We start from the raw sequence: 26,443 nt of genomic DNA, 5'->3' as shown, positions 1-26,443 counted from the left end.
TGGCACTGGGGTGCCCTTGCCCTGGGCTGCCTGTCCTGCTTAGATAAATTAAATAATAGAATTTATAAATAATTTAATAGAATATATTATTAATAATTTAATACATTATAAAATTAGATATATATTTGTCAGTTATATATACTATAGTTAGTATACTAGTGTAGAGTGTACTGTAGACATTCAAGACATCTACTAGTGTCTAATCTAAAATCATTCAGTAATATTAATAATTCTATAATTCATTTTAGTTCATATAATTTCATTTATAGTTCAGCTAATCTTATTAGTACTGGTGCTGTAGCTCTTTAGTTTGCGCTTTGTTTTAGCAACAGCAAGAGACCAAGTCAATTTTTCTTAATTAATAATATTTCATTTTATTTCATTTGTTTTGCTCACCTCAGTCCATCAGTGAAGTGAACTTGTTGGGCTAGTGAGCGCAGCCGCATAAGTGCTGTGTTCTTTTTTGATCAGCAAGCAGTGACGTTAACTGTTTTGCAAAGATTTTCTCATTTATTTTACATTTTATTTTAATTTTATTAAAAGTACCCTGTTTTGCTCACCTCAGTCCATCAGTGAAGTGAACTTGTTGGGCTAGTGAGTGCAGCCGCATAAGTGCTGTGTGTTTCAGCAAGCAGTGAAGCTGTTTTGCTGTGACATTTTATTTTATTTCTAATTTCTTTTCAAGAAAGATTGACTGTGTGACGACAATAACTGTACTAAGCAAAGCTTCAAGCTACTAGCTGTAGTACTAAAATAATTCTAATCTTTAATCTTAATCTATAATATATTATATAACATAATATAAATTCTAATTCATAATCTATAATATAAGTAATTATAAATTCTAATTTATAATCTATATTCTTCTATCTATAATCCATAATATAAGTAATTCTTCTAATATTTTTTAAATAACATAATATAATAAATTCTAATTCATAATCTATAATATATATAATTTTTTCTAATTCAAAATCTATATTCTATCTATAATCCTTAATATAAGTAATTCTAATCTATTAATAATATAATATTATATATAACTTAACCTCACTTTAGCTTAGTGGGCTTGAGAGCGTCTGCCTAGAGTCAGATTAGAATACTAAGAAATATAGCTTTAGGCTTAGCATAGTAGTAGGATAGGCTCTTAGGCCCGTGTAAATTCAAAGTCTTTAATTTTTTTATCCCCTTTTTTTATTTTTTTATTTATTTATTTTTAAGTGTTTTTAAACACTACACTACACACACAACACAAAATTTGAAATGGATCCTCCTTTTTGGACTAAGGAGGGATAAACTCCATCTACCACCACCACCAGCAGCACCACCACCAGTTCTAAGATGCAGCCTTTGCGTCAGTCTAGTCGGCTTGAAGGATCATCAAGTAAAGTAAAGGCACCAAAAGCAGGCAGTAGTAGTGCTGCTAGGCCCACAAGCTCTATGGTTTTTTACGGAAAGCCTAAAGCACCAGAAGCACGCTCAAAGTTAAAGGGTAGCACAACTAGTACTTCTACTAGCCCAGTGAGTAAAAAGAAGTGCCTTTTGCCCCAAGCAGCATCTTCCCCATCCACAAGCAGCATGCAAGGTACCAAGCAGAGCCAAATTAGCAGCAAGACTCAGAGGGGTTTTCCCAAACCAAAGCGATCTCATTCCTTCGTAGGGAAAACCACCACCACCACCTCTACCACCACTAGTGCTGGGCCTACTGTTCCCACCGGTACCGCCACATCATGTCCTCCTAGTACCTCTAGCAAGCCACCAAGTCCTTACAATATTTCTGTAAAGACAGTTAGAGAGAGGACTCCACCTAGCGAGGTAGCAGAGGAGCCTGAGACTGAGAGACCAAGTGCAGAGTCTGTTCTTCCTGCTCGCACTACTACTAGTCACGACGATATCAGTCTTAGCTCCAGCCTAGCAGGAATTCCATTTGATCTGGCTAATGAAGAACTAGACTATGAGCCAGAGGAAGTACAGGAGATGAGTGGTCAGGAATCAGATTCCTCAGGGAGCAGTGTCTAAATGACTAGTGCACAATTTTCCCCTGAGCCTCCACCTTCTCCGCTACGATCATCACCACCACCACCAGCAGCAGCAAAACCTACCAAATCTAGAGTTAAAGCAATTAGCAGTCCCACTATGGCCAGTACTGTTACCACCAGTCCCACCACCACTAGTTCTGCCTCTGTTCATCCACCCCGAGCAATAGGAGCAGCACCCAAGGCACACTCCAAGGCTATGCGCGCCCCAATTTGGGAGCACTTTGAAAATGTTGAAGAAGGGCGCTATGGAAAGTGCAAACATTGTGGGAAGCTAATAAGCAGAGGGAAAGTGTCTGGCCATTTTACCAGTGCTAGCATGAAGCATCACCTCAGCACTCAACACAACGCTGTGCTATTGGGGAAAGATGCAGAAGTAAAACTTAGTGCAGGCAGCATAGCTGGTGGCTGTGGAAAAACCCCAACAGCTGCTTCTGAGCCAATAGCAGCAGCAGCAGCGAGTGCTGGCAGCCAGAGACCAAGGCAGGTTGGAGCACTGCATGTCCAGCCCACCCTGGAACAATTTGTGGCATTCCAATCAAAAAGGTCAATGTCCAAACAGCAGGCCAATAAAGTAACGCAACTTATTGGTCAGTTCATTGCTGTTGGAGGGGCATCCTTCTCTATGATTGAAGGGGAGCCTTTAAAACAATTGATGGCGGCTGTGGCTCCACAATATACAGTTCCATCACGTTCAACTTTCAGCAGGAACATTGTCCCCTCATTGTATCGGTCCTGTGTTGCAGCAGTGAAAGAGGAGCTTTCCAAGGCTGCTGGTCAGTCTGTTCATTTCACAACAGATTTGTGGAGTGCACCTAGCGGCCAGCATGCCTTTCTTTCTTTGACAGCACACTGGTGGCAGCCCGGTGTGCCCAAGGAAGCTGCTGCAGCAGGTTACTGATCATTCCTTCTCCATGCAGAAGTGATGGATGAAAAGCACACTTCCCAAAATATTCTGCATGCCATGAGGAAAATGTTTAGCCTTTGGGTGGGAGCAGAGGCAGGCACCAATAGTAACATAGTTCATAAGGTTGAAAAAAGACCAAAGTCCATCAAGTTCAACCTATATACATATTGTGTCCCTACTGTGTTGATCCAGAGGAAGGCAAAAAACCCTTATGAAGCAGATGCCAATTGCCCCATACCAGGGGGAAAATTCCTTCCCGACTCCAAATATGGCAATCAGAATAAATCCCTGGATCAACGTTCTGTCCCTATTAATCTAATATCCATAACTTGTAATATTATTGCTTTCAAGAAACACGTCCAGGCTCCTTTTGAACTCTTTTATTGAGTTTACCATCACCACTTCCTCTGGCAGAGAGTTCCATAATCTCACCGCTCTTACTGTAAAGAACCCCCGTCTGTGCTGGTGTAGAAACCTTCTTTCCTCCAGCCGTAGAGGATGTCCCCTTGTTATAGATACAGTCCTGGGTATAAATAGGTCCTGGGAGTGATCTCTGTACTGTCCCCTTATATATTTATACATAGTTATTAAGTCCCCCCTAAGCCGTCTTTTTTCCAAACTAAATAACCCCAATTCTAATAATCTTTCTGGGTACTGTAGTCCTCCCATTCCCCTTATTACTCTGGTTGCCCGTCTTTGAACCCTCTCCAGCTCCACTATATCTTTCTTGTACACTGGTGCCCAGTACTGTACACAGTATTCCATGTGTGGTCTGACTAGTGACTTGTACAGGGGTAGAATTATTTCCTTGTCGTGGGCATCTATGCCCCTTTTGATGCACCCCATGATTTTATTTGCCTTAGCAGCAGCTGCCTGACACTGGTCGCTACAGGTAAATTTACTGTTAACTAAAACTCCTAAGTCCTTTTCCATGTCAGTCGTCCCCAGTGTTTTCCCATTTAATACATATTCCCAGCCTGGATTTTTCTTCCCCATGCGCATAACCTTACATTTATCTGTGTTGAACCTCATCTGCCACATCCCAGCCCAAGCCTCCAACCTATGCAGATCCATTTGTAATCGTGCGCTGTCCTCTATTGTGTTAACCACGTTACAGAGCTTAGTATCGTCTGCAAAGATTGATACTTTACTATGCAATCCCTCTACAAGGTCATTAATAAATATATTAAAAAGAATAGGACCCAAAACTGACCCCTGTGGTACCCCACTAGCAACAGTCACCCACTCAGAGTATGTACCATTAATAACCACCCTCTGTTTCCTATCACTGAGCCAGTTACTTACCCACATACACACATTCTCCCCCAGCCCAAGCATTCTCATTTTATGTACGAGCCTTTTATGTGGCACCGTATCAAATGCTTTGGAAAAATCAAGATATACGACATCCAGCGATTCACCCCGATCCAGTCTTGAGCTCACCTCCTCATAAAAGCTGATCAGGTTAGTTTGACAGGACCGATCCCTTGTAAACCCATGCTGATATGGAGTCATACACTTATTTTCATTGAGATACTCCAAAATAGCATCTCTTAGGAAACCCTCAAACAGTTTACACACAACAGAAGTTAAACTAACAGGCCTATAATTCCCCGGGTCACTTTTTGTCCCCTTTTTGAATATTGGCACAACATTTGCTATGCGCCAGTCCTGGGGAACAGACCCTGTCACTATAGAGTCCTTGAATATTAGAAATAGGGGTCTGTCTATTACATTACTTAACTCCCTTAGAACGCGGGGGTGAATACCATCTGGACCTGGTGATTTGTCTATTTTGATTTTTTTTAGGCGGCACTACACGTCTTCCTGGGTTAGACAGGCGACATGTACTGGGGCATTTATCTCATCCTGCTGTATATTACCTGGCATTTCATTTTCCTCTGTGAATACAGCAGAGAAGAATATATTTAATAGATTAGCTTTTTCCTGATCCCCGTCTATAACTTCTCCCTCATTACTTTTTAAGGGGCCAACGCTTTCATTGTTAACCTTTTTACTATTTATATAGTTAAGGAACATTTTGGGGTTTGTTTTACTCTCTTTGGCAATGAGTCTTTCTGTCTCCAATTTTGCTGCTTTTATCTGATTTTTACATATTTTATTTTTTCCCCGATAGCTTTTTAGTGCTTCCTCACTGCCTTCCTGTTTTAGTAGCTTAAATGCCTTTTTTTTTGCCATTTATTGCCCCCTTTACATTTTTATTTATCCACATTGGTTTTCTCTTGTTCCTGACTCTTTTATTCCCATACGGTATGTACCTTTCACAGTGAGAATTTAAGATATTCTTAAAAATCTCCCATTGAGTGTTTTTGAGGACATTTTCCCAATTTACAGTGTTAAGGGCTTCTCTTAGTTGATCAAACTTTGCCCTCCTAAAGTGCATAGTTCTTGTGGCTCCTCTAAGAGTTCCCTTATTGAAGGACAAGTTATAATGCATCATATTGTGATCACTATTTCCTAGATGTCCCCTGACCTGCACATTAGTTACTCTGTCAGGTCTGTTGGTTAATATTAAGTCCAGTAGGGCGCCCCCTCTGGTCGGGTCCTGTACCATTTGGGACAGATAATTATCCTTACTTATAGTCAGAAACCGGTTTCCTTTATGAGATTCACAGGTCTCGGTTTCCCAGTTTATGTCGGGATAGTTAAAGTCCCCCATAATAACCACCTCATTGTGATTAGCTGCCTTGTTTATTTGCTTTAATAATTGATCTTCTGCTGCTTCCATTATATTTGGTGGCTTATAGCAAACCCCGATCAGTATTTTATTATTTTTCTTTCCATATATTTCTACCCATAATGACTCCACATTATCATTTCCCTCACATATATTCTCCCGCAGTGTGGCCTTTAGGCTGGACTTTACATAAAGGCAAACTCCTCCCCCTTTTCGTTTTTTCCGATCCTTCCTGAATAGACTATACCCCTGTATGTTAACCGCCCAGTCATAGCTATCATCCAACCATGTCTCTGTTATACCCACTATGTCATAATTTTCTTCAGACATTATTAACTCCAGTTCGTCAGTTTTATTGGTCAGACTTCTGGCATTAGTAAGCATACAATTTAGAGGTGTATGGTTTTTTTCCCTATGAAGCCTATCCCTATTAACTATTCTAACCCCTCCCTCTGCTCCACCCCCAGGTACATTTATAAGCCCCAGCTCTCTATCTACACTATCTTCCCCTTCTATATTGTAGTTTCCCTCCCCCCCTTTCCCTAGTTTAAACACTCCTCCACCCTTCTGACCATCTTCTCCCCAAGCACAGCTGCACCCTCCCCATTGAGGTGCAGCCCGTCCCTACCGTAGAGCCTGTATCCGACAGAGAAGTCGGCCCAGTTCTCCATGAACCCAAACCCCTCCTTCCTACACCAGCTTCTGAGCCACTTGTTTAGCTCCCTAATCTCCCGCTGCCTCTCTGGTGTGGCACGTGGTACAGGTAATATTTCAGAAAATACTACCTTGGAGGTCCTTGCCTTAAGCTTGCTACCTAAGTCCCTGAAATCATTTTTAAGGACACTCCGCCTCCCTCTCACTTTGTCATTGGTGCCAATGTGCACCATGACTGCTGGGTCTTCTCCAGCCCCTCCCAGTAATCTGTCAACCCGATCCGCGATGTGCCGAACTCGAGCGCCAGGCAGACAACACACTGTTCGGCGATCCCGGTCTTTGTGACAGATCGCCCTGTCTGTCCCCCTAATAATTGAGTCCCCCACTACCAGCACCTGTCTGGCCTGCCCTGCGCTCCTCCTTCCCTCCTTACTGGAGCAGACACCCCTCTGGTGGTCAGAGGCAGTGACTTGCTGCAGTACTGCTAACTCTGAACTAACATCCCCCTCATCTGCCAACCGGGCAAACTTGTTGGGGTGTGCTAGATCAGGACTAGCCTCCCTGGCGCTTTTCCCCCTACCCCGCCTTCTAACTGTAACCCAGCTAGCTGCCTGACTGTCCTGTACCTCCATCCCACTATCCTCCACCACCTCTACCTGCGAGAGAGCTTGCTCAGTGAGCAGCAGACTCCTCTCCAAGTTGTCAATAGATCTCAGTGTTGCCAGTTGCTCCTCTAGACTCAGGATTTGTGCTTCCAAATGAGCAACCCGCACACATCTCGCACAGCAATATGCACCCTCGAAGCGCTGCTCAAGGATTGCATACATTGAGCAAGATGTACACCTGACCGCATTGTCAAACATGGAGGACATCTTGGCAATGGGGATAGCTCCAATAACTGGCAAAAACAGACAGTAAGGCGCAAAATATATATAAATATATTATATGCAATCACAAGGATTTATACTTTACCCTCCTTCTTGCTTTTTAACTCCTTTTTGCTTTTTAACTCCTTCTTTGCTTGTAACTCCTCACTTAGAGATGTCACTTAGGAGATTCGCCCCAGCTCAGGATTCGCTTGTGTGTCCAAGCTAAATGCAACTGCAAAAGCCAAGCAGAACTCAATGTTGAAGTTGGTTTTGTGGTAACTGACGGAGGTGCCAATATGGTGAAAGCGCTGCGAGATGGTCATATTGTTGGTGTGCGCTGTGCAGCCCACATCATCCATCTTGTAGTGAAGGCAGCAATGTCAGAAGGAACTAATGTAGCAGCAGTAGTTCTGTCCCGCTGCAGAAAGATCGCTGGGCACTTTCACTATAGTGTTAAGGCTAGCCAACTTTTGAGGGAAGAGCAAGAGAGGTCAGGTCTTCCCGTACACCTGCCTACGTCAGGATGTGAGTACACGGTGGAACTCCACGTTAGACATGCTGGAGAGGATTTTGGAGCAGCAGAGGGCAATCCATAATCTTGCCTCAGAGCATAATATTGGGATTACATCTCCATTGAATAGGGAGGATTGGACAGTGATCGCCCAGCTAGTGGCAGTCCTTAAACCATTCAGGGATGCCACTGAAAATTTAAGCTCAAACACTGCCAGTCTGGCCCAGGTAATCCCAGTGTTCTCCCATCTAGGCAGCAAGATGGATGTGTTCCTTCGAAAACCGTGAGGCTGTTCAAGGTGGAACTCTACATCCTGACGTAGCAGCCATGGTCAGGAAGCTGAAGGATCTGCTAAAAGTACACCTTCGCAAACGCATGGAAGAGAGTCCCGAAATGATGCTAGCGTGCCTTTGCGATCCAAGAATTAAGGGAAAGCTAGCGATGAAATTCAATGTTCTCAGTAGCTACCGGGAGCAATTGGTCAACAAGGTGCGTGACTGGCAGCGTAAAATGGGAATGCTGTCCGAGGAGGGAGAGGTGCAGGAGGAGGAAGATATTATGTGGTCTGCTACTCCTAGCAGCAGCATCAGCAGCAGTGCCACAAGCAGCACAACAGGAGAAGCTGCGTTTTGGGAAGAGGCACTTGGGAGTATAGTTGGACCATCTGACAGAGCTAGCAGCAGAAAGGAGAGTAGTGCTGCTGAAATGGTCAAACTTTACCTCTGTGAAGTTCCTTCTGCACCTAATGTTGATCCTCTTAGCTACTGGGATGAAAAGAAAAGTGTGTGGCCTGCACTCTCATGTTTTCTTTCTCTAATGTTCAAGGTAGTTTCTCCCCCTGGTTGCACGTGTTTATGGTGTGGCAACGTCTGCTACCTCCGCCGGTGTAGCCAATTTACGCTAGGGCCTAGTGTCTGAGTTCTGGAAGTCCGCTCCCAAACGCCTAGGACTGACAGTTGTTTGGATGCTTTGCCCTGGGGTGAAACAGGTGAGCGGGTCGTCAATTGCCCACTCATTCGCCTTTCCCAATGCTGCTGCTGCTGCTGGTGGTGGTGCCAGCGTCTCATTTCTGCCAGTTTGCTTCTTGGCTAGTGTCATGCCTCAAATGTCCAAAATGTTCAAGGTAGTTTCTCCCCCTGGTTGCACGTGTTTGCGGTATGGCAACGTCTGCTACTTTGGCCGGTGTAGCCAGCTTACGCTAGGGCCTTGTGTCTGACTTCTGTAAGTCCGCTCCCAAACGCCTAGGACTGACAGTATTTGGATGCTTTGCTCTGGGGTGAAACAGGTGAGCGGGTTGTCAATTGCCCACTCATTCGCCTTTCCCAATGCTGCTGCTGCTGCTGCTGGTGGTGGTGCCAGCGTCTCTTTTCTGCCAGTTCGCTTCTTGGCTAGTGTCATGCCTCAAATGTCCCTAATGGTAAGAGTAGTTTCTCCCCCCTGGCTGTGTCTGTTTGCGGTGTGGCAACGCCTGCTACCTCCGCCGGAGTAGCCAGCTTACGCTAGGGCCTAGTGTCTGAGCTTTGGAGGTCCGCTGCCAAACGTCTAGGACTGACAGTTGTTTGGATGCTTTGCCCTGGGGTGAAACAGGTGAGTTGGGTCGCCAATTGCCCACTCATTCGCCTTTTCCATTTCCTTTTCCATTTCCATTACATTTTTTTCCGTCAAATCACAAGGACCTTTCCTCCTGTTATTTGCCCTGGCCTTCACTTCTACACTCACTAGCATTAACGCTATAACTCACACTTCACCCTATAACATTTTTCCATCCACATACCTGCCAACAGACCCAACTTTTTAGGGACAGTCCTGCTTTTTTCCTGTCCCATCAAATTTAGCTAAACTAGGTATGCTAGTGCACATAGGTATAGCTGGGTAGGGTAGCACTACAACATTAAATAAATATAATAAAGTAAATAATAATAAATATAACTTTAAAATAAAATTAAATAAACCCATTGAAATTAACATTAAATTATATTTAGACATAATACATCTTTAACCAAAACAGTGCACTGCTAATAATCTTAAAAATAACCCTACATTAACCCTAAGCTATTTTTTAGTTCTTGTCCAACATTTTTCCATTCGCATACCTGCCAACACACCCAACATTTTCGTGGACAGTCCTGCTTTTTTCCAGTAAAAGTTAGGTTGTTGCAAAGTATGCCATTATAAATAGGTAGCAAATGTTAGGCATGTATTACAAGTGGTCCAAAATCGATTTAAAAATGTAAAATAATCCCTATTCTTTTATTAAACATCTATGGATGTGTGACTGTGTATGATAAAAAGGAGGCCAAGTTCCTTGGAGCATTTGTCTAGGTCTCAGACAAGACAACTGCTCGGAGGAACTTGGCCCTCAGTTTTGGGCAATGTGTATTATGTACAGTACACCTCGGTACGTGTGTGCAACTCTATTGGTCGTTTCGGCAGGGGGCTCGCCTGCCATAAACGAATGAGGTACATTCTTCAGTTCTGCAATTCATTTGTTGATGCCAGACCAGCCCCCTTCCGGCGACCAATAGAGTCGCACACACGTACCTTCATGGCGCGAACGCATCTGCTGCTGCTGCTGCTCCGATGTGTTCTTAACCCCGTATTAACCCCTGCTACGCACCCGGGAGAAAACGAAGATGAAACGAGCACGAAGAATGTCCACGAATAGTCGCCCGAAAAGAAGACAGGAACGGGCGATTATTCGCGGAATACGAAGGTTTTTTTTTCTCCGAAGACGAGTACGAAGACGAACACGAAGAGCCCCTGGTGCCCAAGTCTAGTATTAATATGGTATTAGGATATATTATATGCTTCATTCAACTCACCGGCTCTTAGTGAATGTTTAAAGTCAGAATAAGTAAAGAGAGTCTGCTCTTAGACTCACATACATAGCATTGATAGATAAAAAAATTGCCTATTGAATTTAGAATCCTCCTGCAAATTTCAATTTTAGTGAATAAACCCCTAAATACTGTATGTGATGATAAATCTCTAAATATTAATTTATTCCCAGCAAATAAAATGTATAAATGAGTATGTGGAGTATGTGTAAATGAGTGAATGAGTATTTGTGAATAAATATGTGTGAGTGAGTAAATGAATGAGCATTTTTGAATGGGTATTTGTGAATGAGTAAATGAATGAGTATGTGTGTGATAGCATAGATGTGTAAGGGGGGCAAAGATGGCACAGGAAGACTGTTTGGGGGGAAAGATGGTACAGACAGGCTCTTTGGGGCAAAGATGGCACAGGGAGGCTGCTCGAGGCAAGCATGGCACAGGGAGGCTGTTAGGGGGCAAAGATGGCACAGGAAGTCTGTTTGGGGCAAATATGGCACAGGGAGGCTGGGGCAAAGATGGCACTGAGAGGCTGTTTGGGGCCAAGATGACTCACGGAGGTTGTTTGGGGCAGAGATGGCACAGGCAGGCTGTTTGGGGCAAAAGGTGGCACAGGCTGTTTGGGGCAAAGATGGCAAGTCCTATGCATTTAGTCTGGGTGCTGGGCAGGTCCTGTGGATGCAATCTGGGTGCTAGGGCTGGCTTTTGTGGTTTGCGACCTGTGAGCTATGTCTGCAGTTTAGGATGTCTATGCATTATTTATTTGATACCTTCAATGCTGAGTTTGCTTGTGATTTTTCAGTTGATCTATATTTTTAAGGCAGGGTTTGTGTGTTATTTAGTTTCTCTGTACCTGCAATGTTATGTTCCATGTGTTATTTATTAACACCTGTAAATACAGAGTTTGTGTGCCTTATTCAGTTGATCTATACATGCAATGCTGTGTTTCCATCTGTTGATCTATACCTGAACTACTTGCGGGAAGAAAAGACAGGTGTGGTACAGTGAAGGAAGGGACAAAGGGACTCTGGGGGTGATGACTGGGGAGGGGTGACCAGGGGTGGCCCGCACAGGATGCCTGAACACCTAAAGCTGGCCCTGATCATGACTTGCACTCCCTTTTCAGATCATTTGCCGGACCTGCACCATTCATTTGCTATGCTATCTGCATAATATTGTGCTCCTCCCCTGTCCTGCGCGTGTGGTGTGAGGGCATCTCACGCGGAGTCACAAAGAAGGGAAGACTGCACTGACTCTGACAGTCTCCTCCTAATCTGCAGAGTCAGTGTGGCAGGTACTTTTGTTTTTTTTGTGTGTGTTTTTGGTGTTGGAGTGGAGGAGATTGTATGCCAGTAAGTGTGGGGTGGTGGGGGCCCAAGCGAATGCGTTCCCAGGGTCCAATCAATATTAGAGGCGACCATGAGGATTATGAAAGTTTGATACCTCTCTCTCCCTGTATATATATATATATATATATATATATATATATATATATATATATATATATAATTTTGTCATTTAGGGAAATATTACTACAGTAAATCCTGGGTAAAGTAAGGACACTAAAACTACAAGTAAAAAATGATTTTTACTAGTAGTTCACAATTTATGACTGGAATAACATGTATTTATGTGCAATGGTTTGGGACCTTTTGCCAGCTCTTCTACCAAACTTGTTGTTCCCTTTCTAGCTATCTACCTTTAATTAACTATGACATTGAAGTGATTAATGAACCATGTTACAGGGAAATATTGTAAAACTGAGTTTTTATAGCCTGAAGCAAACTTCCCTTGAAGATTTCACAATTTACTGCTTTTTTTACACCAAAGATTGCACTGACATAACTATAGATCTCTCTACTGGGCCATTAATACAGTGATCAGATGTTATAGTGCAGATTACCTGCAGGGTGGGAAAGCAATGATACTGTACACCACCCTAACATGTTATTACAGCTTAGCCAGCAATAAAACAGCAGTACTAGAGTCAGTCAATATGTCTCAAGGGTGCATATGTGTTTGAGAAGGATGGTCCAAGGGAAGTTTAAAAGATGTGCTCCACCTTAAATATTATCTTCATCTTGCATGACATTGTATTCAACAATAGTTCTATAACGAGGTTTGTTTTTGAGCCAGGTTCACACATTTTGTTTTAGAAATGAAAAGATATTGCAGCAAAATTGTTCATAGCCATAGTGTTCTTTATTCCACATCCGGAATCAAGTGCACTAAATGCTGTGGTTAGTTAAAGGTCAAAGGAGAATAGTAGATTACATGGATCAATAAAAAGTCTCTATCAGTAAACCGCTTCTATCTATCTATCTATCTATCTATCTATCTATCTATCTGCCTATCTATCTATCTCATATGTGAACACTCATTTTCTATATTTATAAAACCTGCTTGTTTTATAATAAATATGCACTTTGGATAGGAGGTCGGAAGAATGTTGTTCTGTGTTTCTTATATTTTGAAATATTACAGCCTGGGGGATTATTGGGGTTTCTGTATTATACTTTGTTTCACATTATGTTAGCAATGGATATCTTATTTTAGAAACAGTTCACATTCATACTGTTCTGTACTCTCAAACCGTGCCTACTGTAGGTACTGTGTTCCTTCTGTTATATATATATATATATATATATATATATATATATATATATATATATATATATATATATAGTGCCATCATATTCCACAGCGCTACTGTATAAAGTCTTCAGGGTGTGTGTCACACAAAGCTTGTGTGATTGTATAATGTTTAGCTGCACACACAGGTGGGATTCCTAGTGTATTCCACCGCCTTTAGCATTATTGCTACTAAATCACATATACTGACGAATGATCAGCCCTCTTTACAATAAACACAATTCTAAGTAGGGAATAAACTACTGAAGGATCAGGCAGAATCTAGCAGTTGCAACTGAGTTCATCATATATGGTAGTTCAGTAATTAATGTTTCTATTAGTATAAAAGTTGTAAAAGTAAAGCAATTGTCCTGAAGCATTTACTGTATATGCGGGTAAAATGTTAATTTGTGTGTAAACTATATATGAAACATACTTTCAGTGGCGCATGATGTACAGTAGATTCCTTGTTAGAAATACTAATAAACTGTAGGGAAATATAATTTTACTTATTTTTAGCAGAGCCTTATTTGATACAGTTTTTTCTTAAAAGTGCAAGGATAACATTGGCACATTGAGGCTGAATTATTAAGGCATTTTAAGTGCATAATTTGTATAAAATATTCTTGTTGTGAAAATTCCTACGAAATATCTTGCCCCCCCTCCCCCAAATATGATACATACATACAAAGCAGTTGTGCATTTTGTGCCAGTGGCATATTTAAAAACCAACCCTTTCCATTTACGTTGTATTTGAGTATACAAGCCTTTACATTTTGCATTAAAACATTTCAAACAATCAACATTTTGTCAATTATACCTTTTACAAACAAAAGCACCTGTTTAGTACACCTGAATCTAAAGCACTTTGCCACTTGTTTTTACATTTATATATACAAATTGATATCACTTTTTTTCTGTTCATTTTCCAGACTGTCTACAAATCCTGGCTATGTTCCCAGTATTTTGAAGTCACGCAATCTGAATGCAGTAGCAAAATCCCTTGCAAGCAATACTGTTTGGAGGTACAAACAAGATGTCCCTTTATATTACCAGATAATGATGATGTCGTCTACGGAGGACTATCAAGCTTCATCTGTACAGGTAAATATATTACTTGAAAATACGCTAATTCTTGTTTTAAAGGGACAGTTGTGCCTGTTATTTTTCCAGGCATTGGTGAATATACCATGCTTGTTACACTGAAAAGTGATAAGGGTGTCACAAGTTTATCTTCCCAGATCTCGCTGGTAATCTCCAGGTGCACTCCCAATACATTTCCCCAAAGGGGCACTGTTCCACATTGAACCCAGAATGGATACCGTCTTCTTATATGAAAAGTGGTCAAGTGGCTCAAGAACACACAGGGTCATATCAGAAACAGGACAACTAATTATATGGCTGTTTCATTAAAACCATCTTTTAGTTTAGGTTTGCCATATTAATAAATACATTAGTCTTTGTTGAAGAAGATAGGAGGGAGGGAGAGTGAAAGGGAGGAAATGAGAGAGGGAGAGAGAGTGCTCCAGTTTAAATTGTATTTCTGTTTTGCTTTTAACAATCAATAAATAAGGTGTTGGATGTGTTAGTCATTGTGGTAATTATTTTCAGTGAATTAGAAAAGGTTATGAATTCCATGAGGGATGCATCACGATACTTGTCAGTGCAAGCCTGTAAATAATTGTGAAAGCAGGACTGAACATTACAATCAATGCATTCCCACAGGGCAATAATATATTCACTAATCTGCAGGACATATCACAGTTTGTCATGCATAGAGACTAGTTCTAGCACATCATGAAAATAGAGGTTACATAAAAAAGCAGTCTTTGTTTGTGCTAACTCCTAAGGAAGTGGGCAGATTTTGCCATTTTCCAACTACCACCTACCCACCTTCCACAGATGCAGGAAGCTCTAGATTTATCAAATTAAAATCATATCTCTTGGTAATGCACCTGTTTGTTAGGGATTACCATGATTTTCCATGAGCCCTTCATCAGGATGTTTGGGCATCACTGAGTGACAGTCCAAGACCAAGACAAGGTGACCAAGTATTTTTTTATTGTAGGGAACTACATCACCACTTCCCCTATGGAATCCCCCCAAATATATGCCACATACATGCCTAGTCTGCTTTGATGATAATCCAGCTTTAAAACATATAGACTAGACCATTCTCCAAAGTTTAATTCGATAAAGCTACTCAGGCAACCCTCTTCATTTCACATTTTCCGTTTAAAGTGTTAATTGGATTACATACATCTTGATTGGAGAAAAACAATGTTCACATTTTTTACTTAATAATGAAGATACATGTTTTCTACCTAAACAGGACTTCTGTGTTTTCCAATGCACTAATACCAAATATATCTACTTGAGAATGTTAAAGAAACTTACATTCTAAGTATGATTTTAAGCATATTTTTATCTAGGTCTCAAACACACAGAGTTAAAATGTATTAGTGAAAGAGAGTATAATCATGATGTCAATCTTTCTAACTGCATAATGTACAACCTTATAAAAATATATTATCAGAGACAACATTCTTTGAAATGTCTTAGAAAGGTCACGAGCCTGCATGTTGAGGTTACTGACATTAACTGTTACTATGACAGATGTCCCACAGCTTTGAATGGCAGCTCAAACAAGACACAGCAGTGGCAATTTGACCTCATCATAATTACTGACCTTTAAAGTATGCACCTTTCTCTAATTTTGTCTAATGAAGAGCACTTCGCTTCTATCAATAATACATTAAGTTTGATTTTTACTGTGTCAGAACATAGAATGTGTACAGTATGTTGAGTGAAGAGTTTAAATAACTTCTATGAAATTCAATATTCATTTGGATCACCCAAAACTTATAATGTTACCAGTTTTATAGCTTGCAGAATGAGATATTTCCTGAAATAATTATTGCTCTAACCATTTGTGAAAATAAGAAACTAGTAAGTTTCATCAACAATACAGAGCTTAAAGAAAAACAATAATCATGTGCTCCATTGCCCCAACATGAACAGTTATTCCATTTACTTTCCTTCTAGTATACAAAATAAATTGACAGCTATTGTGTGGAGCACAGGTAATGTGTAGGAGGAAAAAACATGGCTGGGCAGCCACATTTTAACAGTGGAAATAATAGTTATCTCTTTCTGCTTATCTGCTTTGCTCATCTGCAAGCTCTACAAATATATGAGTATTTAAGGAACTAGTGACAATTTCTTCTGCTGAAAAAAAGGTAGCAAACAAACAAAAAAGGACTTGTCATATCAAGAAGACCTTGCGAAAATTGTACACGCATGCCAGCAATTGTGGATTTTTGTTATCAATGGCCAAAATTCCTTCATTTACTATTTGCTCTTTCATGACCCAACTCTCAAGGGTAGATGGAAATACGCTTAGGAATTTTTCTTGAAACAAAAAAGAGGGTTCTGGTGTGGTTCCTTATAAATTAAGGAGGGGTTAATCTTACCTAAATTAGTAAATTAAATAAACTATCCCAGTCTGTAAAATTGTTTAAAAAACAAATAGAAGTAGGAAGGAACTGCCAGTGGGATTTGTTAACTATAAGAGCAATATGTATTCAATCTTCATCAAGTAATGGCAGATATAAATCATTTAATTGCTATTTTTAAATTCTATTTGAGATATTTTTTTTGCTTTTAACTTTTTTACCAAAGGTGGTCCTATCGTATAAGAAGATTTTGTAGTAGGACCTTTAGAGGACATTGGAGATGCTGTAGATCAATGCCACATTATATCTGTATCATAATGCTACATTATGTTTTTTTTATATATATATATACAAGAAATCCAGAATGTATTTCATACTTACTTGTGTATCCACAGCTTCTGTCAAGGGTGCACCCTAGTGTCCCCTAAAAAACTATTGATGAAGAATACATATTAAAGTAAAGTATAAAGTACTTTAAAGTATAAGGTAGTAAGTGCATTCATTAACCAGTAAGGGAGAAAATAAAGTATAGATAAACACCAGAGCATTTGAAACGATTGCCAGAGCGTTTGAAACGATTGATTGCACAGTAGGAAAACTACACTTAATTTCATAAGTCTGAAACTTTTTCAATGGTCTTTCAAAGACCCCCTTGTGTCCACAGCAATCTTATTACAGTGACTGGAAGTTGACCGCAGATAGGATAATTCATGTAAAGCAACTTTTGTCCCCACAAAAATGCATCAAAGTTTTTATCCGTCCAAACATTACCAAGTATCTGTCAGAGAAGGATAGAAATAATACTTTACATATGTCATGGTCATGGAAGCACACATATTACTTATTTTCTTTTGCTGCTATGCTAATATACATAGACACAAAAAAGTAGACATCAAGGTATTTTTGTAATATATAAAATATTAAATGCAAGTTAAGCCTAAAGGAGGAACCTCAGCGTCTTGAAAGCTTGCACACCTTGATGCCTGTCCTTGATGCATGTCCTTTCTAAATATTAGATGACTAGCATATGTGGCCCAAAATCTTTTTTCTCTTTCTCTCTCCTTCTCCCCCATTCTATTTCTCCCCCATTATGTCTCTCCCCATCTTTTCTAAATTGTCTCATTCTCTCTCTCCCCCTTCATCCCTCTTCTTATTCTCTCCATCCCCCTCTATTTTTCCCTCCCTCATCCTCGCCCTTCCTCTCTACACTTCACCTCTACCATCTTTTTCAGTTCACATATCTTCTCCTTTCCTCCACTCTCCTCCACTGGCATCTGCTTACTTCTCCTTCCCTTGCTTCATCTTACCTCCCTCCATATACCCTCTTCTTTCATCACTTGCCCTCTCCTCACCTGATCGCACATACCCTCACCCTCAGGGGTGAGATTAGTCTTAGTAGTTCTTGGGCACAATATTTATTTGGTCCCTCATATAACTAAAACACATGCACAAATTTAACTCGCAAACTCACTCTAACACCCACTCACTCTAACACAATACACCCACATTCTCCAACACTACACACTAATGCACACTCACTCTAACACTTTATGAGACAGTCCCATTTTTGGAGTAGCATCCTACCCAGATTATGGGCCATTTAGGGAATATCTTCTGTGACTGACCCACTGAGATGTAAAATCCTCCTTACGGTACATTGAAGGTGTAATGTAATATTCTAGGTTTCTGTCTCAGTGATGCAAGGTACTAAGGTAATTCCATATCTTGTCACTGCCTCCGACCATACCCCGAACGGCTGGGTCCTGATTTGGGAACCTGAAATGCAGAGGGGCAATTGGATTAAGTTTAAATCATGGGGGATTTCAGTTACCTAGATACTGACTAGAATACTGGAACGAGTAGTCCAGCAAAGGGTAGCTAGTATTTGAACCCACTAGATGACAGCTTAATGTGTCAATTGGAGAGTACACCAGCTTAAAAAAAGACACCTGTTTGGACCTGCTGATAAATAACAATATAGTAAGGTAACATTTGGGGAAAAGTGACCATAGAATGGTGAAATTGAGTTTGGTTCAAAAAGCACATTTGAATTTTAGTAAGGCCAAGTTCCGCAGGATAAGCATTTTTTGAAGATCACTGACCGGGATTAGCTGTTCTAACAAAAAACAACAACACAGGAGATAAGTAGAATATCTTCAAACAAGCATTAATAAAATACACTCAAGCATGTACCCTTGGGTAACAAATACAAAAGAAGCAAACTAAAATCAATGTGGCTTAACAGAAAGGTCAGTCAGGAAATAAAAAAGAAAATGGCATTATATATATGTCAAAAATATAAAAGTCAAAAGGATCAGCAGCATCATTTATAAAATACAAAGATGTTAACAAAAATTGCAAAAGGGCAAGTAGATGGGCTAAAATAGAAAATGAGAAATGGATAGCCATTGACAGCAAGATACCCCCCCCCAAATTTTTAAATACACCAATTAAAAATTTAAACTGATGGCCCATTGAAATTTGAAATGTGTACGTTGGTTAGTGAAGATCGGGAGTTTTAAAATTAAAACATTTTAAGTATTTTTTTGCTTGTGTGCCAATAAACAACCAAATGACTGTAGGATTGCAAATTAATGCAGCATACATGTGATTGGCTGACACAAAAAAAATAGCTAGACTGTGTCACATACCCGGCGGTTAGACCTGCCTGGCAGCAACCGCAGCCACCGCGAGGTAGGGGGAGACCCCCCCCTTCGGTCCGGCAGAGGGATACCAGGGAGACCCCCCGCTTCGGATCAGCAGCCGCCGCGAAGAAGGGGGAGACCCCCCGCCTCTGCACGGCAGCTCCAGCCGCAGCTGCCGCGAAGAAGGGGGAGACCCCCCGCCTCTACACAGCAGCCGCAGCCGCCGCGAAGAAGGGGGAGACCCCCCGCTTCTACACAGCAGCAGCCACTGCGAGGAAGAGGGAGACCGCCTACCTGCACGGTGCGTCCCCAGCAGCTGCAGCCGGGAGACGGGTCCTCTTCTGGAATCCGGACTCGTTCTTCCTCGCGCCACCTAGTGGCGCCGGCAGGTACTACCTCGACTTATATGGGAAGACTACGTAATCGCCAACCACAAGATGGCCGCGCAGGAAGTGACGTAACGGCACTTTGAATATTTGGCGGGAAATCTCCAATTAGTGCCTAATTGCCTGTGCCTATTTAAGAGACTTCCTAACTCTGAGACTTTGCCTTCTGATGGTCGTGCCTATCTCGGTAGTGCCTTCCCAGTACGCGTTCTTGTTGTTTCCTGTTGTTCCTGTTATTGACCTCGGCTTGTTCCACGACTACTCTGATCTCTGGTATCCTGACCTCAGCTTGCTCCTCGACTATCCTGATATCTGGTATTCTGACCTCGGCTTGCTCCTCGACTATCCGGCTCTCCGGTATCCTGACCTCGGCTCTCTGGACCATCCTTTGCCAGTCCTACCTGACTACGGTGTCTCCTCTGTACGCTGTGCCGTGACAGACTGGTGCTTTTGATATTAACATATCCTCTCTTGTCTGGTATGGTGCCAAAAGATTGGCATAAAGCAGAAGAACTACCGATATTTAAAAAGATATCAGATTCTTAGACAGGTGATTAGATACCTATGATCTTGACATCTGTGGTGGGGAGATTATGTGAAAGCTTGTTAAGGGATAATATTCAGTAATACATTTTGGCCAACATATAATTAGTAGGATGCAAGGCGGTTTTATGAAGTAATGATAGTTTTAGACTAGTGTAACATTTAAAAAATGGGGTAGATATGTCAGGAACCAGACTTATTATTAAAAATTAAAAAATTACATTTAATATAATAAAGAATACTGACATACAAAATACATCTAATTTTATACATCATATAAAAAATGAAATAGTCTACATTTCCCCTAAAACACATTTACCGTATTTGCTCGATTATAAGACGACCCCCCAAAATCTGAATATTAACTTAGGAAAAAAGAAAAAGCCTGAATATAAGACGACCCTAAAGGAAAAAAGTTTTACCAGTAAATGTTAATTCATGTAAACTATTTTTTTTAATAAAAGCTATGATTGAGAAAAATATTTTTTTTGTTTTTATTTCTTGTATTTTCCAGCCTGTCCCCCAGTTACGCACATCTGCCCCCAGGCTTGCCACACCAATATGGCACTGTGGCCCATGATATGCCTTTTAACCCTCTATATGCCACTGTGCCCCATGGTATGCCTTTTGACCCCCTATATGCCACTCTGCCTCCAGAAATGCCTTATACCCCTATATCCCATTCTGGCATTTAGGGGGTTAAAATGCATATTATGGGGCAGAGTGGCATATAGGGAGGTATAAGGCATTTCAGGAGGCAGAGTGGCATTAAGGGAGTTAAAAGGCATTGTATAGAGCACTCTGCCTCCAGAAATGCCTTATACCCCTATATGCCACTCTGGCATTTAGGGGGTTAAAAGGCATATTATGGGGCAGAGTGGCATATAGGGAGGTATAAGGCATTTCAGGAGGCAGAGTGCTCTATTAAATGCCCCCTTAACGCCACTCCAGAAATGCCCTATGCCCCCATTTAACTAACACACACACACACACTCTCTCCCCCCCCTCCCCTCCCCTCCCCTCTCCTCTCCTCTCCTCCCTCTCAGCCCTCTCTTACCGGTGCTTCCAGCCGGGGCAGCGGGTTGACGTCGCCTTCTGCTGCAGCCGGAAGGAGGTGGAGTTGGCAGCGGGGGTTTGTATGCGTCCGTCGCGTATACTTTCCCCGGCTGTCAGAGATCAGAGATCTCTGACAGTCGGGGAAGGTCTACGCGACGGACGCAGACAACCCCCGCTGCTAGCCACACCTCCTTCCGGCTGCAGCGGACGTTGTCTACGCGGATCGCGTAGACGTCAACCCGCTGCCCCGGCAATACAGCAGGAAGCACCGGTAAGTGTGTATGATGGGGGGGGGGTGAGACAGGAGGATCCAGGTCCCCTGCAGCGGTGCGGGGGATCTGGATCTTAGTCTCCTAATCAGACTCTATTTGAGGTCTGATTAGAAGACGACCCCGATTAGAAGACGAGGGGTATTTTTCAGAGCATTTGCTCTGAAAAAAACCTCGTCTTATAATCGAGCAAATACGGTATATTGAGCTTTAAAGTTATTTAGCAATTCATAAAAAAACTTTTAAAATATCTGTATTTTTATGTAAAAATGTAATATTCGATGCATGTACCTGACATCTAGTTTTGTTTGCGTTTTGTTGTTTTAAGCAAGATAAGCTGTTTAAGGTCTTAAAAAAATGAAACATGTCGAAAACAAAAGTAGGACAACATTTTGTACACTGAAGATTGAACTTTTTTGAACTGATGAATAGTAAAATTGTCTAAAACATTAAAGACAAATTTCTAATCTTACTACTGAGAAAACTATAATAAATCATTTTTAATATTGATGGTTGCATTATTACTAGATTTCATAGAATTTCAAAATGAGCAGTCATTTTGCTTTTCTCTAATCCTTTCAAACTAGGGAATCACCTAAATTTGACATATTTTCTGGAAATGTATTTTTCTGCAAACTTTTGATTTGTATTTCTTTCCAACTAACAAACCAATTGACTTTGAATGGGCCTAGCACCCCCTTGTGGTTAACCTCATAAAGGCACTTCAGCAAAGCTAAATATGATTATATGTAATTTCTCCATGCTATCTGGACTATGACACACATTTACACAGAAAACAGTCTTATGTCACAAAACAATGAAATGTCCTAGGATTCTTTATTATTCTCCAGCAAAGGTTACAATAGGTTACATATGTTACACCAAATTTCTGTTATTCTATGCCATCATTATTCCATACCCCACTTAAAGTTTGACTATACCCTTTCCAAATAGCATCAACGGTTTTTGAGCCTAGTGTCTCACTTGGTGCATGTAAATTTGATTTTGCTTTACTTTTAAGCATATTCCACCCATTTTGCCCACAGCTTGCCAGTTATTTTATGACTACCTTTTTTATAACTTTGGGGAGGATGGTCACACATTTTTATGTGTAACGATGCCTGGGAGTTAAATCAGGCAGTGCTGACAATTCGTCATTCAAAACAATACCTCAGATTTCTTCCATGCAGCATTTCAAACATTGTGTTCACTCATATACAAAAGGATAAGACATTCTATGCACCAAATGTTTTAGTGTTATGTATAGAAATGATAGGGATATTGGTAAAGGTATAATAGAGGTTACGTCGATCCTTTCTCTATATGCCTAGCCTAACCTCAGATGCTCAAGTTGGTGGACCTGCTAGTACCGAATAATCAGTCAATCAAGTATAATACTACATTAAAATAGTAGTTGGCACCACCACATTTGTGGGCCCTAGAGTAACTTACTTTTTGGTGTATTGCTCATTCATGGTGTCAACGTAATTAGAAAGCACTGGAGCTATAAGTGCAAGCATGACTAGGGATATGAACAACCTGTAGCCAGGCCATTTATATTATGCGTGTCTTACACGTGCTGCCAACAATCCACAAAAGAAGGGAGCATGAGAATAAGAAATTATAAACAGTGCAGGTCGAGCTACAGGGGAAATGTAACGTAAGGTATTTCTACGTGCAGATGATATAAAGGTCTGCAACAGGGTAGATATTCATGGTGGAAAAAGCTGCATGATTTCAGTGAATTAGAAGAATGGCAGCTGCAGTTTAATGTTGATAAACGTTGAATAAAGCAGTTGGGATGTAAAAAACCCAAGGCAGAGTATAGCATGAGGGTAACTGTTCTGTCAAAGACAACAAAAGAGAGGGACTTGGGAGTAATTGTCTGTGAGAGCTTGTGAGAATTTGCAATGCAATAAAGTGTTGAAGAAAGCAAGCATGGTGCTGGGTTGTATAGCCAGAGTCATTAGTCACGGGAAGCGAGAGGTGGTTCTGCCACAGATCAGACCACACCTTGAGTACAGTGTACAGCGAGACCCCATCTCCAGAAGGATTTTCTACATGGTGGATTGATTGAGGGAAATGCTACTATAGCTTAGTGTTATATGACAACATGTACATACCTTCTAATCAGACACAACAGAGGCAGGAACAATTACTGACCTCGTAGAGAATATGGCAGTCCAGGCGTATAATGTGGAGTTTGAGGCAGTCCTAATTCTCAATGGTGGATGTGAGGGCATGGTACTAACCTCAAATGGTGGTAGTAGAAGCATTATTAAACACTCATCTACAGACACCAGGCAAGCCAGAAGGCTTGTTTTTCCCTCAGAAATTTCATGGTGCTGCCACAACCACAAAGGGATTCTGGGTAGGCGCATGCAAATAAGTTTAACAATTATCACCTTTTGCCTCTTTTTGGGATGGTACTCTTTTTCATGTATTTTATATACACATACTGTGGCAATTATTACTCTGATTTTGTGTCTGAGTAGTTATAAATGTCTAGAAATTAAACATTGCGATTTTTATTTGCCCTTATTATTTTGTCTTGCAGGGCTGTATGAAAAGTATCCAACCAATCCAGAACCAGAATGCTGTGATGTCAGGTGGGAATTATTAGCAGATAACCAATCCAAAGGGACTAAAAAAACACATGACTCAACGTTGTGCCACAGGACATCACTCACAGCTTCATCAGCATCCAGACTGTGTAACTGCAGACTCAAGCTGTGTGTATTTGTACTCATACTATTACATACAGTTCTAGTGGTCTCAGCAGCACAAAACTCAACAGGACTGGGTTTTGGAAACATAATTTTGGAAGACAATTCAACAAATGAGGAATAGAAGAATGGAATAATTTCATCCGAGAGAAACACAACTGGCCCATTCCAGCAAGCTACGAGAGTCACGTTATTGAAAAGAGGTGTTTGTACCTTCAAATTAATTTTTACATGGCAGTCTGGATAAAAATGAAAAGAGACAGGCCAATCTCTATATTTCAAGGACACAAAGGGACAGCTTTTTATTGACTAAAAGGCTGTGTGATGACTGAAATTTATCACACCATTTTATACACTGTGTTTTAATGTTCAAATTTGTTTGTTTTTTTGTTTTTTTTATTTTGCACAGGATTTTATTTTTATTCTTTGAGATGATTTCTCGAAGCTAAACTAAGTCTTTTCACTTTATATTTCTAGTCATTTTGTGTATTCATCTTTATGTCCCGTCAATTTTTACTTTTAAGATGAGTACTATGAATGCATTCACAGCAAACAATATTGAAAACTGTCCATTCTATTCATTATGTTTTTTACCCATCTCCCCAAACCAAAAATGAAAAAAAAAATACAACAAAAAAAGAACACATTTGCTTGGTTCTGTCTGTGTAATCACAATGAATGGGTACACACTATTGTGGTGTGTCTACCGCAGATGCACAAATCAGATGACTGAGCATACCCTATATATTTGGGCTTGGAGAGGGTATATACAGTGGAAACAACAAATAATCAGAAACTATATTTTAAACAAGTTGGACAGTTACCCAATTTCTGTGTGAGCCTATAACAAACTGTGTTGCTCCAGTTCCCATATACAAAAACGTCCAGTCTTTTCACTGGTCAGTTGAACAGGAGCAGCCTTTAGAAATCCAGTATGTGGAACCAGTTAAGCTCAGTGTGTAATATAGTTGAAGAACCTTCACATTGGAGGTAATTTGGTGGCATTCATTGTGAATTACGTTTTATTTTCTGTTGCAGTCACCTTTTAAAGGTGCTGTTCCACCTACTTTGCTGAATCTATCATTTTTCTCTATTTGAATGCAGCATTAGAAACATCATTAAAACATGGAAAAGTGGGACAACATCACCTTTAACCAGCGCATATACTTGCATATATAGCGGTAACATGTCTGTCCAAATCAGACAAAAAGGATGAGGCCTTCATACAACCTATAACACGCATTAAAATATTTGGCTTGGTAAAACACTGATGTCTATATGTCAAACTCAATAAACAGTGTATAGCCTAGTATGACGGAATTACTGTGTATATATATTATTTGGACAGAAAAAAGTAAAATATGCTCAAGGTCCACCCACAGTGGTTGACAGATACTTAATATTTTTCTTTTTCAGATGACTCACAAAATAATTGGTTATATTAGCTCAATATTTTAACACACTGTTAATTAAGCTTGATGTATAGACAATATAGAATTTGTGAACATTTAGTCGAACACTGGCCATATTGTCTTTTACATAGAGCTGCAAATTCTGACACGGAAAATTGTAGTCTAAAAGACAATCGTTAATTGAGAATCGGCCTGATTTTCTCATAAACCCCACTGAGTGCGACAAGAACACACTAAGGACTAAATGCAAATTAATGGCAGAATACCAGGTCATTCGAGATCAGATACACTCATAAGTGCTGTCTGTATTTGTTTAATTTTTTGTTGTTGCCACATTTTATCCACTGAATGAATGATATATTTTAGTTCACAGGAAAATAAGGAAACGTTAAATAAGGGCTGTAAACATAAAAAAAAAAAAAATCACCTCCCTTCGTATTCCATAACTACACTTGGGAAGTGCACTTCAAAGATGTTTGCTGTGTAGTTGGAATATAAAGGAAAACATATGGAAAATTATTTTTTAAACAAATAAAATTATACGACTAAAGATAAGGCCTCCCCTTTTTGTATACATTCAGTCTTAGCTTCAAGTTTCTGTTTCATCAAATACCAGAAAAAAACCTAAATGAACCAATACTATGCATTTTTTTTCACATGAATACAAGTCTTCTGCTGAATTTTTAATCAGAAAAAAAGACAAGCTTAAATGTCATTGAGGAGGTATTTGTACATAATAGCGCAATAGTATGAAAAATGCACCAAAAACAAAACAAAATGTATTGTTTAGTGACACTTTTGTTTTCCATAT

General features: G+C 40.4%; 1 protein-coding gene across 1 annotated transcript in view; it reads left to right on the top strand.

Moving 5' to 3' along the window:
* Positions 1–24,344, top strand: part of NALF1 (NALCN channel auxiliary factor 1) — a 230,046-nt gene extending 205,702 nt beyond the window's left edge. Inside the window, exons 2-3 of the mRNA XM_089485878.1 lie at positions 14,073–14,244; positions 24,052–24,344. Coding sequence (XP_089342004.1) covers positions 14,073–14,244; positions 24,052–24,344 — 465 coding nt within the window. The remainder of the gene's footprint in view (positions 1–14,072; positions 14,245–24,051) is intronic.
* Positions 24,345–26,443: the final 2,099 nt, after the last annotated feature.

This window comes from Sceloporus occidentalis, unplaced genomic scaffold (genome assembly GCF_023333645.1).
Source record: "Sceloporus occidentalis isolate IW3139 unplaced genomic scaffold, rSceOcc1.0.p SCAF_27, whole genome shotgun sequence".
Taxonomy (NCBI): Eukaryota; Metazoa; Chordata; class Lepidosauria; order Squamata; family Phrynosomatidae; genus Sceloporus; species Sceloporus occidentalis.
The sequence above is the reverse complement of the archived record's forward strand: the minus strand, read 5'-3'. Positions and strand labels throughout refer to the sequence as shown.